The sequence below is a fragment of the Gorilla gorilla genome, chromosome 15 (genome assembly GCF_029281585.2).
Source record: "Gorilla gorilla gorilla isolate KB3781 chromosome 15, NHGRI_mGorGor1-v2.1_pri, whole genome shotgun sequence".
NCBI lineage: Eukaryota > Metazoa > Chordata > Mammalia > Primates > Hominidae > Gorilla > Gorilla gorilla.
In genome coordinates this window covers 118,883,417-118,897,519 of record NC_073239.2, presented here as the reverse complement: position 1 = coordinate 118,897,519, position 14,103 = coordinate 118,883,417, and the positions used below count along the sequence as shown (strand labels likewise).

General features: G+C 46.7%; 1 protein-coding gene across 11 annotated transcripts in view; it reads right to left on the bottom strand.

Moving 5' to 3' along the window:
* Positions 1–1,583: 1,583 nt before the first annotated feature.
* The window catches only part of PPP2R5C (protein phosphatase 2 regulatory subunit B'gamma), a 166,988-nt gene continuing 154,468 nt past the window's right edge, over positions 1,584–14,103 (bottom strand). For 4 of the 11 annotated variants that reach the window (XM_019009821.4, XM_031001646.3, XM_055361582.2 and 1 more), the window contains 2 exons: positions 11,479–11,595; positions 1,584–4,419 (listed from right to left, as the gene is read on the bottom strand). In XM_019009821.4, coding sequence (XP_018865366.1) covers positions 4,288–4,419; positions 11,479–11,595 — 249 coding nt within the window. In that variant the 3' untranslated portion in view covers positions 1,584–4,287. Of the gene's footprint in view, positions 4,420–7,521; positions 7,581–11,478; positions 11,596–14,103 lie in introns of all 11 variants that reach the window. The other 7 variants (XM_019009823.4, XM_031001647.3, XM_004055708.5 and 4 more) reach the window with 3 other exon arrangements.

Below are 14,103 nucleotides of genomic sequence, written 5' to 3'. Positions count from 1 at the left end.
CTCTGTTGCCCAGGCTGGCATGCAGTAGTGAGATGACGGCTCACTGCAGTCTCAACCTGTTGGGCTCAAGTGATCCTCCCACCTCAGCTTCCTGAGTAGCTGGGATTACAGACATGAGCCGTGGGGCCTGGCCTCTCCCTATATTAATTTGTCTCAGTTTCTTCCTTTAGGTTGACAATACCGTAACTTCACACTGTCCACCTGGGTGTGTTCCTTATGGCCTGGCGTGGTGCTGCGGGCATGTCCCCAGGCCCTCACCTGTGCTCACCGTCACCCATGATGCTGCCCATCTAGAAGGCATTTCCACCATGTAACATGATGGTCGGGGCTTGGACCCCAGGCCACACTGCTTGGGTCGAAACCTGGCTCCACTCAGTATTTGTGTGACCTCGGTCAAGTGACTTCACCTTTGTGTGCCTCAGTTTCCTCATTTGTGAATGAGGATAATAGTAGTAAATTATTTGGTGGGTTGTGAGAACTAAGTAAATTTAACCCACGGAAATGAGGCACCCACCACAGCTCCTGGCATAAAGGCAGTGGTAAGAAATATGAGTTCTCCTTGTCATTACTGCTGATGGGTGCTGCCAACCCTCACGGAAGGAGACACGAAGCCAGTACAGTTTTGCCTTTATGCTTCTTGCTACCCCAAAATAGCAGCAGCATGCAGCTGGGCTGAAATCGCAGCATGCCTCTGTGAGTGAGTCCTCTCGAACTCTCGTGCTGTAGAAGTTACTCAACACCAGGTTTCCTCCAATTTTAAGATGGGGGATAAGGACCGCAGCGGGCGAGCATCTAGTCTGCGGAAACATCGACGTGAGTAGCGGCGCAGGATGTGAGGTCTTCTGGCTGGCGAGTCCACTTTTAGGTGGAAGTGGGGCGTGTGTGGTTCTTCAAAACAGCCAGCAAAGTTACCGGACCCTTGGGCGAAGGCCACACTCTGCCTGGGTCTCAGCCTCGTCCACGTGCCCCCAGCTGCAGAGAGTGACGGCGTCTGCACCTCTGTCAGTGCGAAGGGAGCACAGACGCCACTGGGTAGAGAAGGAAGCTAAGGACAGAGCTTGCCCTCCCACGCCAGCCGGCGTGCTGACCACACGCAGCTGTGGAGAGGTGAGGTTATAACCACGACACGAGCAGATAACACTTTAGTCCTGTTTCCACGGGCTTCTCGCAAGAGCATCAGCGAGGATAATGATCTCTCCACTGAGGAGGAGGTGGGCGAACTAGGATCCTAAATTCATACTTTCAGCAATTCCCTATTTTCAAGACTTTCATTTCTATAAATTGTATTGGTTCACCTTTTCTTACTCAAAAAAAGCCCCCAAACCCAAACCAAACCAAGAGGTGATCTATAAAAAGTCACACTGCCTTTCCCACTAAGTAAAAAAATCAGTGGATAGACTTAGCTTTGAACAGCTGTGGCTAGCATCTGGCGCAGCCAGCGCTCCAGGCGGGCTGGATGGAGATGGCCAGCCCCTCTGCAGTCAGCGTCCCTGTGTGTGGGCGGCCCTGACCTAACGGGAACCCGATAACGTCAGAGCCAGCTTGCTCAACACCATGGCTAAATTTAGTTTCATGATGAGCAATAAAATTCACATGTTCTTTATTTAGTCCATATGATACACCGTTTTTTAGAGTTTTTGAAAATTAGATAAAAGAGCATATTAAATGGCAAGTGTATGAAGTTTCTCTTCATAAACAATGTCAAAACAAAAAGTTTTGAATTACAAAATGTTAAAAAATATGTCGGTACTTAACATTTCACTAATGCATAAAGTTACAGATATTTTCTAAAGAAAAATAATTGTGCCACTTACCTATATTTGCTGTTTCTATGAACTTTTTTATTCTGTACATAGGACATTTTGTACAAAATATGAAGTCTACATTTTTATTACTTATTACCATAAAACAAAGATACAATGTATGTACAATATTAAAAGGAAGCCATACTAAAGCCACACTAAAAAGACACTTGGAATAGTGACATTTCTGATGTACAGATACATTTTGGAAAGAGTGAAGATGCCAAAAGCAGAACTTTATGAAGAAAAACAGTCACCGGTTTATTTTCAATGTAGTACTTTTGAAATCAGTTTGGTACAGAATAAACAGTCTCTATACAATGATATGTAAGCTGACAATTAGCACAGGAGTCCGAGTACTAACTAGGGAAACTTTAGGAGGCCAAAATATTAAGTAATACTCTTGCCAAAGAAAATTAGTTTCTCTGAAAACTTTTATTTTTCTTTTTGGTGAGTGTTTGTCTTCAATAAAGAGCAGAAAGAAAACCTAGACAAAAAGATGTTCTTACACACTGAGCTTTACACAGTCACCCAAACATTGATATTTTGCTTTTTCCCGAGGGCAAAAAGAGAGTCTTCCCAGAAACCTCTCTCACAAACATACTGAACATCCAAAATCAAGGATATTTGAGAATCTATCAGCTAAAGACGGAAGTTCAAACAATGGTATATCAAAATACATAAGACGCTGCTTTATACAATAAAAAGCACCCTTTTTCCCTCAAAAGGAGAAGGCATCTAAACTGTTTTTTTTAATGATAGTTTTCATAATGGTAAAATGGAGAGATACTTGTCAAGTTTCTCAGGAAGTATTCATCTCACAAAGCGGACTTGTCCACTTTTAGCTGGGGCAGTCTTCGCATTTCATACCTGCACTTGCTCTTACCACAAGAAGTCCCCTCCCCCCAGGTGATTTTCCTCCAAGACACGAGGACAGAAGCATTGCCAGTGGCTTGAAATGACAGCAGTGGGCAGCAGGTACCAGAGCTGCACAAGGAGCAGTGTCTGCTTCTCACTATCTTTGAAAGGATACCCGAGACCTCGATGAAAAAACAGATCCTAAAATAAGCCACATTTTTCTTTTATGCCTCAAGACACTTAACATTAAGTTATATAATCTTATGCCAGAGATGAAAGAAACTAGATCACGTGTTTAGAATAGCAGTACACATCTCAAGTAGCTTTCAAGCAGGATAAGTAAGTCAAAATACTGGCCACCCTGAGAGAAATAAAGAATAGACAAAGCACTAAGTTTAAAGATTTTTCTCCTTGTGCTATTCCATCTAAAACAAAAGCTCAGTACATGCAAGGAACTCTGTGGAATACATAGCAGCATGTGAAGACCGATGAAAACTCAGACACTGTATTTTCCTTACAAGGTGTTGATAACGTGAGCTCTTTTCAACAGAAAGAGCTCCACTGAACGTCATCCTCGCTGGTGCCTCCTCCAAGCTCTCAGAACAGCATTGCAGCCTTCAGTGAAGGCAGCGGCAGTGCCGGCCCCGTGCAATGCTGTTGTGTTACTTTACGCTCAAAGGCAGCTGCAGTTTGCATTAGGCTAAGAACTGGCTTAACTCAAAATGATTTTGCTCTAACTTTCCATAAAATGTGGAATTCTTAGAGACTATAATTTTATTAATTCAAGAGCCTTGTTGAAGGGCAACAATGTTTAAGTTGACGGAAACAAAATCTGCAAATAAAAATATTAACACATAATTTTTAAACTCCAATTTCTGTCAAGGTAGACAGAGCAAGCTCTTTTAAGATAAATTTCAGAGCAATCTCTTTTAAAATAAATCTCTTCTACAAGCTTACTCCTGGAATCCTGGAGTACCACAGACTTGGAAATATGGCTTTAGGTACACACAAGAGAAGGAGACACGGTGTTCATGTCACTCATCAAAGTGAAGAGACCCCTTAGAAAATACCAGCGGCTGAGGATTGTCATTTGCCCAGTACGTTGTGTGAGAACTCGAAAGCAAAGAGCCATTTCACTGAGATTGAAAAACAAACCAACGAGAACTGCTGGCGTAACAATCACGTGGAAACCATTTCAAAGGCTGTAAAGTCTTAAAAAATAGGTCCTATTTTTTAAAGCGTTCCTTTGATTTGGAAAACATTGATGTTATCACAGAACCACCTATGTTAAAAGATCCTAAGTTCCATTTGGGAGAACATGAAGATGAAGGGCAGGGTGCTTTCCTATCGCTCTGACTTTGTGAAATAGTCTGACTTGGACTACGCTGGGGTGGCGGCGACACTGTGAGGACACTGTCGTCAACCCGCGGCTCTGCCAGCGGGCTCTGGGATGTCACCATTGTTTGAACTCCTAATCTCGCGCTGAGGCGGACGCACGTTATTGCCTACGGAACGGGGTCCAAGAAAGCTTTGAGTGTAACTGACTGGTATGGCACAGAAAGTATGTATTTTCTACAGAATCCAGGAAAGAACTGGCGGGCCCAGCCCCGACGCGGCGCCCCGGAGGCTAGCGGCCGTCCTGGGAGGCCAGCTCATCGGCCCTGCAGTGAGCTTCCAAGGCTTTCTTGGTGTGGGGGTCCTGAGGCAGCTCGGACTTGCGGCGTGCAAGAGGACGGTCCTTCTTCGGATCTTTCTGTGCCTGGAATTAGAAATGCAATGGCGTTGGCTACAAACTAAGCTATCTGAAAAGCAAGCTTACTTCTGAGGTGGAAGTCAAAGGATAACCGCGAGGCACGTGTGCCTCACCCACTCGCTGGCGGCACCCTGGCCACAGGGAAACGGCGTAGGTCTTACCATGGAAATTTGCCAAAAATGTCTTGCTACTAAAAATCGTGACTCGTTTGAGGACCTGTGTGTTCAATACTGGCATTCTGGTCTTCTGAAATGTGCACTGCTTGTACAAAGGACTCATTACCTCTAATTTGCAGAATTCATGCATTTTAGTAAATTTCCTAAGTAACCTCCTATTTCATAAATGTCATTAAAGCCATTTCATGGGCATGTCCCCTACAGAAGCATTTCAAGAAGCAGAAATTTCTGGCTGGGCGCGGTGGCTCATGCCTGTAATCCCAGCACTTTGGGAGGCCGAGGCGGACGGATCACGAGGTCAAGAGGTCAAGATCAGCCTGACCAACATAGTGAAACCCCGTCTCTACTAAAAATACAAAAATCAGCTGGGCGTAGTGGCGCGCGCCTGTAATCCCAGCTACTTGAAAGGCTGGGGCAGGAGAATCGCTTGAACCCGTGAGGTGGAGGTTGCAGTGAGCTGAGATTGCACCACTGCATTCCAGCCTGGGCGACAGGGCGAGACTCCATCTCAAAAAAAAAAAAAAAGACGTAGAAATTTCCTTGGAGGTAAAGAAAAAGAATGAACGAAAGACATATTTAAATTGGATTTCAAACTTCTATCAAATTGAAAAAACAATACTCTCTTCTCCAATCCATTGTCTTTCTAAAGTCTAGGAAATTTTGGTTTCACTTAAAAAAAAATTAAGTGAATCCCATTTTTGCATGAGGATTTGGATAACTGTATCTGCAATAAAAGGGAAACTTAATTTGGAGAGTTTACATATCAAAAGCATCCATTTCCATGAATAAACACATAACATAATTCAGTTTAAAAGTAGAGACACTGTGTTAATACCAATATTTTGAAACAAAACAATAAACCATCTAAATCACCCAAACATGATGTATATGCCAGAAGACTGACTGCCAATTAGTTAGAAACTTTTCTGGATAAAGTTTCTTCACCAAAATTAAGTCTTCCTTTTTGTTCAGTGTATTGAAAAAGACTAAGTTACTTTTGTGGTATGTCTAGCAGACAAAATTCAAGTCAGTCTTTTGACAACAAAAAGAACGTAAGCGTAAAAATGCCTTACAGATTCCAGATGTCTGATTTTGACATGGATGTAAAATACATTTTCCTTTGCTTTAATGAAAAATTCAAGGACCTGCAGAAGTCCTGAATGTAAAGTTCAATTTTTTGCTAAGTGTTTCTCAGCAGGGTTCTTTGCAAATTTACCGATGAAAACAGCAATAATGTCAAGGTTTAAAAAGAATTTTGTCACATCACTTTAGGATTATTTCTAGAAATGTTATTTGAATATTAACATTCACTCATGGTAGGGGCAGGACTTTTGGTTTCTTGTTTCCCTGGAAACCAGCGTGAGGGTTTTAGGAGAATCATCCACCTCTGGAGATGGTGAAGGTCACGGTCCCCTCACCCACCACGGTACTTGTAAGAGCGTGTTAACGTGTGAGGATGTAAAGCATGTCTACCTTCAACCCAGAGGTGAAATTCTACCCTGAATTTTATGCCCATTCTATGTTGATCTGTAAAACAAAGTGAAGCAAAACAAAACCAAGATTTTTATATACTTGAAATATGTAATTACAGCTGAAATAGGCACTCCAAAGAGAAGAAACATATTCATAGAAAAAGGCAACAGTAAAAAGCTTGGAGCTGGAACCAGTGAATGCAAACTGAGAACACAAACATGACCCCAGAGCTTCTGAAAGGACAGAAAACCGGTGGATATATCTGGGCCTTTCTGCTTAGACATTTTAAATTGATGTGTAAAGCAGAGAATAATTTTACCATCCACAAGGCAAAAAAATGAGAGCAGCAGCAGGCAGGGAGAATAAGACAGCATGCAGATGGCAGGCTGATGAAGGGCCTGGCAGAGGGGATGTGCAGGTGAACATGCTGGCAGGGGCGGAGCGGACCACAGGAGACACAAGTCAGAGAGAGGTGGCCTCTCTTCTGCAGCCCACGGGCAGACCTGGAAGGCTCAATGTAAACCGTAAATGCTGAAAGCACACCAGGGGTTGGGCATACATGGCTATGCAAGTTTCCTTCCTCTTATAAAGGTGTAAGTTCAAACTTTACTACTTAATTTCAGATAGAAATAATCAACATTTCTTAAGGGACCAAATTTCTTAAAAAAATTTTTTTTTTATTTTTATTAGAGACAGGGTCTCTGTCACCCAGGCTGGAATGCAGTGGCGTGATTACAGCTCACTGCAGACTCCCAACTCCTGGGCTTCAGGGATCCTCCTGCCTCAGTCTCCTGAGTAGCTAGGACTACAGGCACGCACCACATGCCTGGCTATTTTTTTTTTTTCTTTTTCTAGAGATGAGGTCTTGCTGTGTTGCCCAGGCTGGTCTCAAACTCCTGGCCTCGAGCAATTCTCCTGCCTCGGCCTCCCAAAGTGTTGGGATTACAGGTGTGAGCCATGGTGCCCAGCCACCAAATTTCTTTCTTTTTAAAAATTATTTTATATTTATTTTTGACACACAGTCTCGCTCTGTCACCCAGGCTGGAGTGCAATGGTGCAACCTCGGCTCACTGCAACCTCCACCTCCTGGGTTCAAGCGATTCTCCTGCCTCAGCCTCCCAAGTAGCTGGGATTACAGGTGCCTGCCACCACATCCGGCTAATTTTTTGTTATTTAGTAGAGATGGGGTTTCACCATGTTGGTCAGGCTGGTCTCGAACTCCTGACCTCAGGTGATCTGCCCCCCTCGGCCTCCCAAAGTGCTGGGATTACAGGCATCTGCCATTGTGCCCGGCCTCCCAGCTGCCAAATTTCTTTCTTTGTTTTGACCATCACAATCTGGAATGACATGGACAAAAGGGAAAATACTTCATGTCCACGTTAACTCGTCAATTCTTCTCCCGGAGAACAGGCCTTCAATGTGCTCTACACGTTGAGTAATGAGAGCCTGCACTGCCCACCTTCCGTCTCTCTACACCTTCCTTACTTGCGTGGTTGACACTGCTTTTCTCCCGACCAACTGTTAAAAATGAGAATTGCAAACATTTTAAATGTCTATAATATAAATGTTATTCACATGATATTTGCTAGTTTTCTTTGAATGTTCTGTATAGGGTTATACTAGTTTCTTGAAGGAAATGTAAATAAAGGATAGGTAAATACATGGTTGAATTTCTCCACAGAAATCCAGCCTACTCCATCCATCAGCATCAGAGCCTGCTTCCCACTCTCCAGCTATTCCTTCAACTACCTCTCACACCTCTCCCTACCAACACTCACATCATCTCAAAGAAATGTGAAATTATTTTGGAAAAATAAAGTTAGCTGAAAATAAAATTAAAAGGGCACTGAATATAATCAAATGACTATATATAAAAACCAAAAAAGCTTAATTTTCAGCTATCATTTCTTACGTCAATTTGGTCACCAAATTGTGCACATTTTTCCTGCATCCCGGTACCTTTTTTTTTTAATTTTGAGAGTCCGAGTCTGGCTCTGTCACCCAGGCTGGAGGGCAGTGGTGCGATCATAGCTCACTGCATACTTGAACTGGTACCTTCTTTTTGCTTTAACCATAGTGCTTTCAGAATTTCCAGAAAACAACTCCAAACATTTTTCAACTTAAGAAAAGTTTATTGGCTGGGCACGGTGGCTCATGCCCGTAATCCCAGCACTTTGGGAGGCCAAGGCAGGCAGATCACTTGAGACCAGGAGTTTGAGACCAGCCTAGCCAACATGGTAAAACTCCATCTCTGCTAAAAATACAAAAATCAGCTGAGTGTGGTGGTGCTGGTAGTCACTGCTGCTTGGGAGGCTGAAGTGGGCGGATTGCTTGAGTCCAGGAGACCGAGGCTGCAGTGAGCCAAGACTGTGTCACTGCATTCCAGCCTGGGTATCAGAGCAAGACCCTGTCTCAAAAAAAAAAAAAAAAAAGCAGAATTTATCATTTCAAATATTACACCTAGAGACTGCACTTCATAAATACCTTCATCTGGATAGGTTGAATTCAACTGAATTCAATTGATTCAACTGATCCACAGAAATCTACAAGGAGTCAGGCCAGGCACAGGGCCTCACACCTGTAATCTCAGCACTGCAGGAGGCTGAGGTAGAAGGATCCCCTGAGCCCAGGAGGTTGAGGCTGCAGTGTGCTGTGATCACACCACTGCACTCCAGCCTGGGTGACACAGTGAGACCCTGTCTCCAAAAACAAACAAAAACTATAAGAAGTCTTGGAATTGCATAGTATTATTAGTCTTCCAACTTTGTTCTTTTTCACAGTTGTTTCGGCTATTCTAGATCCTTTGCATTTCCATGTGAATTTTAGAATTAGCTTTCTCAACTTCTTGAGGATAAAAAGCCTGCTGAGATTCTAATGGAGAGCACATTAATCTGGGGAAAACAGACATCCCAATGACTCTTCTGAGTCTTCTGACTCAGGAACATAATTCATAGACATCTAAGGATGAGGTGAGGGAATCACTGTTGTAAGAATATCAGTCACACAGGAAACCCAGTGACAGAACACAATTTCAAGAGTTGTGAAAACAAGGAAGCAGACATGCTACAGGAGTTCTCCAAGAACTGTCCTGCCTGTGTGTGTATTTAGAAGTAGACAAGCGGATGGCCACAGGACTGGTTCCTTCCTGTCACTGTATAAGGTAACCCTCCCAGGAGGGGACGTGCCCCTTTCCAAGGGCAGTGGGCAGACCAAGCAGTTGGACGTTCTGGGGCCCCGAATATCACACAGACACTAGGGCTGACTTTCAAAGGCAGCTTTACTCAGGAGAGAATGCTATTTTGGTTTGCATTCTTGATCAAGTTCTTGATCTACTACAGAGCAGGACCTAAATTGCAAATATGCACACACCTTTCAGGTACATCACATTTTGGACCTAGTTTATTCTTTGTCTAGCTTTAATTCTGACCTAAGTCAAAGGCTATACCAAAAATAAAAATTCCCCAACCCTAAGCTATTTAATGTGTAAGATTTTTTTTTTTTTTTTTTGAGACCGAGTTTTGCTTTTCTTGCCCAGGCTGGAGTGCAATGGCACCATCTTGGCTCACTGCAACCTCCACCTCCCAGGTTCAAGCGATTCTCCTGCCTCAGCCTCCCAAGTAGTTGGGATTACAGGAACCTGCCACCAAGCCTGGCTAATTTTTGTATTTTTTAGTAGAGATGGGGTTTCCCCATGTTGGCCAGGCTTGTTTCAAACTCCTGAGCACAGGTGATCTGCCTGCCTCGGCCTCCCAAAGTGCTGGGATTACAGGCGTGAGCCACCACACCCGGCCAAGAATTGGTAATTTTTAACTGTGTATAGCCTCGTGTCCTAAAAATGAACACGTGACCACAAACTCCCAGGCAGGTTCCCTCACAGGAGAGACACCGACTGTGATTTCCTTCTGTGTGCAGTAACAAGGTCAACTTAACAAGTCTTGAGCAAATTTGAAGCCACAAAATCAAAATGGTATAAAAAGGCAACCTTAAATTCCTGAGTTAAAAAAAAAATCAAGAAGAACATTAACACTCCCACAACGAGAGAAATATATACAGATTTTCATATTTTTGATGACATCTATTCGTTGCTAAGAACATTCATGGTGAGGAGAATATGGAATCCAACTGGATTAGATAGAAAATTAGTTACTGATATTCCAAGTCTTCAGTGAGCTTTTCCACTGTATTTCTAGTATTTTCAGGCTTTGATGAGCTAAGAAAAGCATTCAGTCATCTATTTTGCTCTTAACCTGAGTTGAGGAATTAGAGGGGCAGAAGAGGCCGATGACCGTGGCTGCCGTGGGGACTTGGTGCCGCGAGCCCTTTCCTGTGCAACTCCGGAAAGGAGCCGGGGCCAGCGCAGCCCCATCGGGATACGGCGCCAGCCATGCGCTAATTCCGAATCTTCTAGCAGTCACATTCAAGAAGTAAAAAAGAAATGGGGGGCATTCATTTAAATAACATATTTTATTTAATCCAGTAAAGCAGTAAAAGAATGGCTACTCCACAGGCGGGGCGCCTACTTTCACTTTTGACCTCAGAATTTTAGAAGGGGATGTCTTTTGGAATTCTTTCGCTGGTCAAAAAGAGGTTAAAGTTTCTCAGTGAGAAAGGCTAATGTCCCCAGGCCATTTGGGACTACTGTTTTAGTTTACAGGCATTTGAAACAGGGAGGGATGCTCAGGGAAACACGGCAGCTGAAACGCTCCTTGAACCCAGGCAGGAACTGAGTCAGTTGTCCTAAGTGTCTACAGGCCCAGCTGAGGAGTAACAGTGGTCGGAGGCTCTCTTTGGAGGTGGCCTGTGACAAAAGCACTGAAAGACAGTGCCCGGGAGGGGGCGAGGGGGGTCAGGGGAGGAGGGGGGAGGGGTGGGGGGGCGAGAGGAGCGAGGGGGATGAGGGGGGAAGGGGACGGGGCAAGGGAGGTGAGGGGGCAAGGGGGGAGGGGCGGGGGGTGAGGGGACAGGGGCGGGGGGGGGTGAGGGGACAGGGGCGGGGGGGTGAGGTGTCCTACGGAGAGGGGTTGTTAGCACCTGCTGTGAAAAGCTAAGGGAGCCCCTCTGGGTCGAAGCAGAAGCCAGAGGGCTGTGAAGAAAACAGCGAGGGGTGGATATGGCTGTGAAGCTTTCGATTTTGCTGGAGTGAACATTTAAAGAACAGTTAAGAGTTGGGATTACTACTGCTGTTAGTAAATGGAGATACACATCTCAGGCACATACTTAATCCTTAAAAACTGTTTCTAGTAATTTGATCACTAAGATCTATTGATACAATGTTTCCTATAAGACTAGCAAAATTTAAGTTTTAATTTCAGCTTAAACAGAAGGCACTGATGCAAATCACATCGCCTACCAAAAGTATGTGCATTTCTTAAGGAAATCAGTCATGGGTGCCCAGCTGAGCTCGGTGCACTTTTACCTGATGAGCCTCGTCCTTCACTGTCTTTCTCAGCATCTGCACATCTTCAAATAAAGGCCCATCTGTCTCCATTGCAACCGGAATGCTCATGGTGCTGGCTTGACTATACACTGTGTACTGCAATGCAAAGCGTGGAGTCGCTCTGTTAGGTGCCCAGGCTCTGAACTCCAAGCTTCTCATCCTGACCAGGGACTCATCTCCCCTGCCGCCCCCCAGGGCCCTCTCCCACAGGAAGCCCACTCAGTGGGAGACTCGCCTACACCTGCAACATGATGCGGCTGCTGACTTCTGAAACCAGAAAGCACTCAGTGGAGACAGCAAAGCAGCTGGTCCCCTCCTGACCCCTCTGCATCTGATGGACAGTGGCCCATACCCTGGCCCACACCCCATGGCCTCCGCAGTTCTGACTCCATGTGAGCAGCCAAGTGCGAGGTCGCACCCTGGGCTCGGTGGTGGGAGCTGTCTCACCACTGGAACCCTCACCTCTGGCCGCCCATTCTTTGCCAGCGACCTCCAAACTCATGATTCTTTTCCCTTTCCTCTCACGATCATGTCCTCTCATCGAGGCAGCTGGCACGGTTCTCTCTCCCCTTTATCCCATTTTCCCGGCTTGCTTATGAAACCCTCTCATCACATCCCAGGTGACTTGCTCTTCACCAAAACAAACGCAGCCTGGGTGAGCCTGACGCTCCCTCTCCATTCCCTACAGGCGGCCCTGGGACTTCTCCACTCTCCCTGTGCTCTGGATTGAAACGCAGATGGCTCAGCCCTCAGTCACTGGGCCTGGTTGACTCCATTTCCATGAGTGTAGTGCGGGGTTAAGGTCACCCCGGAGGATGGCCGTGAGGGTTCCATGAGACAGGGTGCACGGGACAGCATGACTGTGACGAGCGTCTGCTGGCTCTGAGGGCACAGGCGAAGGAAGCGGCATCTGTGTCTGCTGTGAGCTGGGAACTGTGTGGGGCACCTGTTTGTCCTGAGTGGTCGTGTGTGTACTGCCACCCTCACCTGGCTGATGGGGGAACTGGGACGTGGAGGGGCTGGGGAACTTGCTCAGGGCCTCTGAGTTCAGGAGAGGGGAGCGGGGGTTCCCGCCCAGGCTGCTCTCATCCACACCCCTCCATTCTCTGCCCAGCGAGTCCCACAGCTTCGGCCTCTTTCAGGCTGAGCTCCTGTCACAGCAGCGCCCTCCTGCTGACCTGCTTCACCCCTGCCTCTCACCCCCTGCCCCTCATCCCCTGCCCCCTCACCCCTGCCCCTCACACCCTGCCAGCCCAGACCAGTTCCGTTCTCAGCCACCGTCTGGTGTTGGCCCTCATCCTCTGATGGAGCCACCTCTGGCACAAGGCCTATGGGTGCCCTCTGGCTGCTAAGCCCTTCCCGGCCTTGCCTCACTGGACCTCTCTGAGGAATGATGACCGTGGACGCCATCATTCAGCCCTGAACCTGCACCCTCCCTCGGTCTCTGTGACCCCAGCCTCTCCTCCAGGTGCCTTGGGCTCCTTCCTCTGTGGGCTGTCTTCGGCCTTTTCCCACACCCTCTGCCCCTCCTTATTCACCCTGGCTTCCATGCCTCCAGGCCTAGGCCCTGCTGCTCAACTCGGCCCACCTGGCTTCCACGTCCCCCAAAAACAGACGGGGCACACACCCTCAGCTGGGTTCCTTCCTTGAACGCCAGTCAGACCAGGTCCTCAGCGCCCTGTGCCTTCACTCCCACAGCTCCGCCCAGCACCACGATCTCCACACATCTCCACACCCCTACCCCGACAGCCCCAGCACTCCATCCATGCTGCGCCAAAGAGCTTGCAAAAATGCAACTCGGGCTGGGCCATTTTGCCCTTTATGGCTCTTTAATATCTGCTGACATTTTGGGGGAATTCTGCTCCCTCTCCACCCTCACCTCTCAGCAGATCGCACCGACCCTCCCCATAACTGACACCCCACCAGGACCGACACCTGTCACCCACTGTGTCCCTGCTTTTCTCTACCTCTGCCGCGGGCACCTTCCCTCAAGTCTGACTGGGTGAGGCCCCCTCAGTCAAACCAAGAGGCCAGGCCCCCGTACTGTGTGTGTCTTTCTTTAGAGATGGGAACAAATAAGCTGGTCCTGCCATCTCCAGCACACTCCCCCAGGTATGTTATTAATACAATCTGATCATCTGAGCTGAATTCATCTGTCTCTCCTAATGGACTGTAAGCTCCCTGAGGCTGGGGGCTATGTCTTGTTCTCATCTTTGCATCCCTAGAAATTTCCACAATTCAGGACACAGCACCTTGTCCTCGAGGGGGCTCACAGTCAGGTGGGAGATACAGAAACCTAAGTGGCTGCAAGACTCCTGAGACTTGGGGGGACTGTTTCACACCAACGCTTCTTCTGCTTTTGACTACTCCAGGCAACAAGCAGTGCTTTTCATGGGACCCACCAACAGCCTCCGCTTGGAGCACGGCTCTCTGGCCCTCAGGGCAAAGGAGAGTGTCCCTACACAAGAATGCTACCAGATGTTCACAGCAAAATAAACCTCACACAGCGGGCACCGGCAGGAGAGGGTTCTGACTAGGAATAAAAACCTTCACTGAAGGCCAGGTGCGGTGGCTCACACCTGTAATCCCAGCACTCTGGGAGGC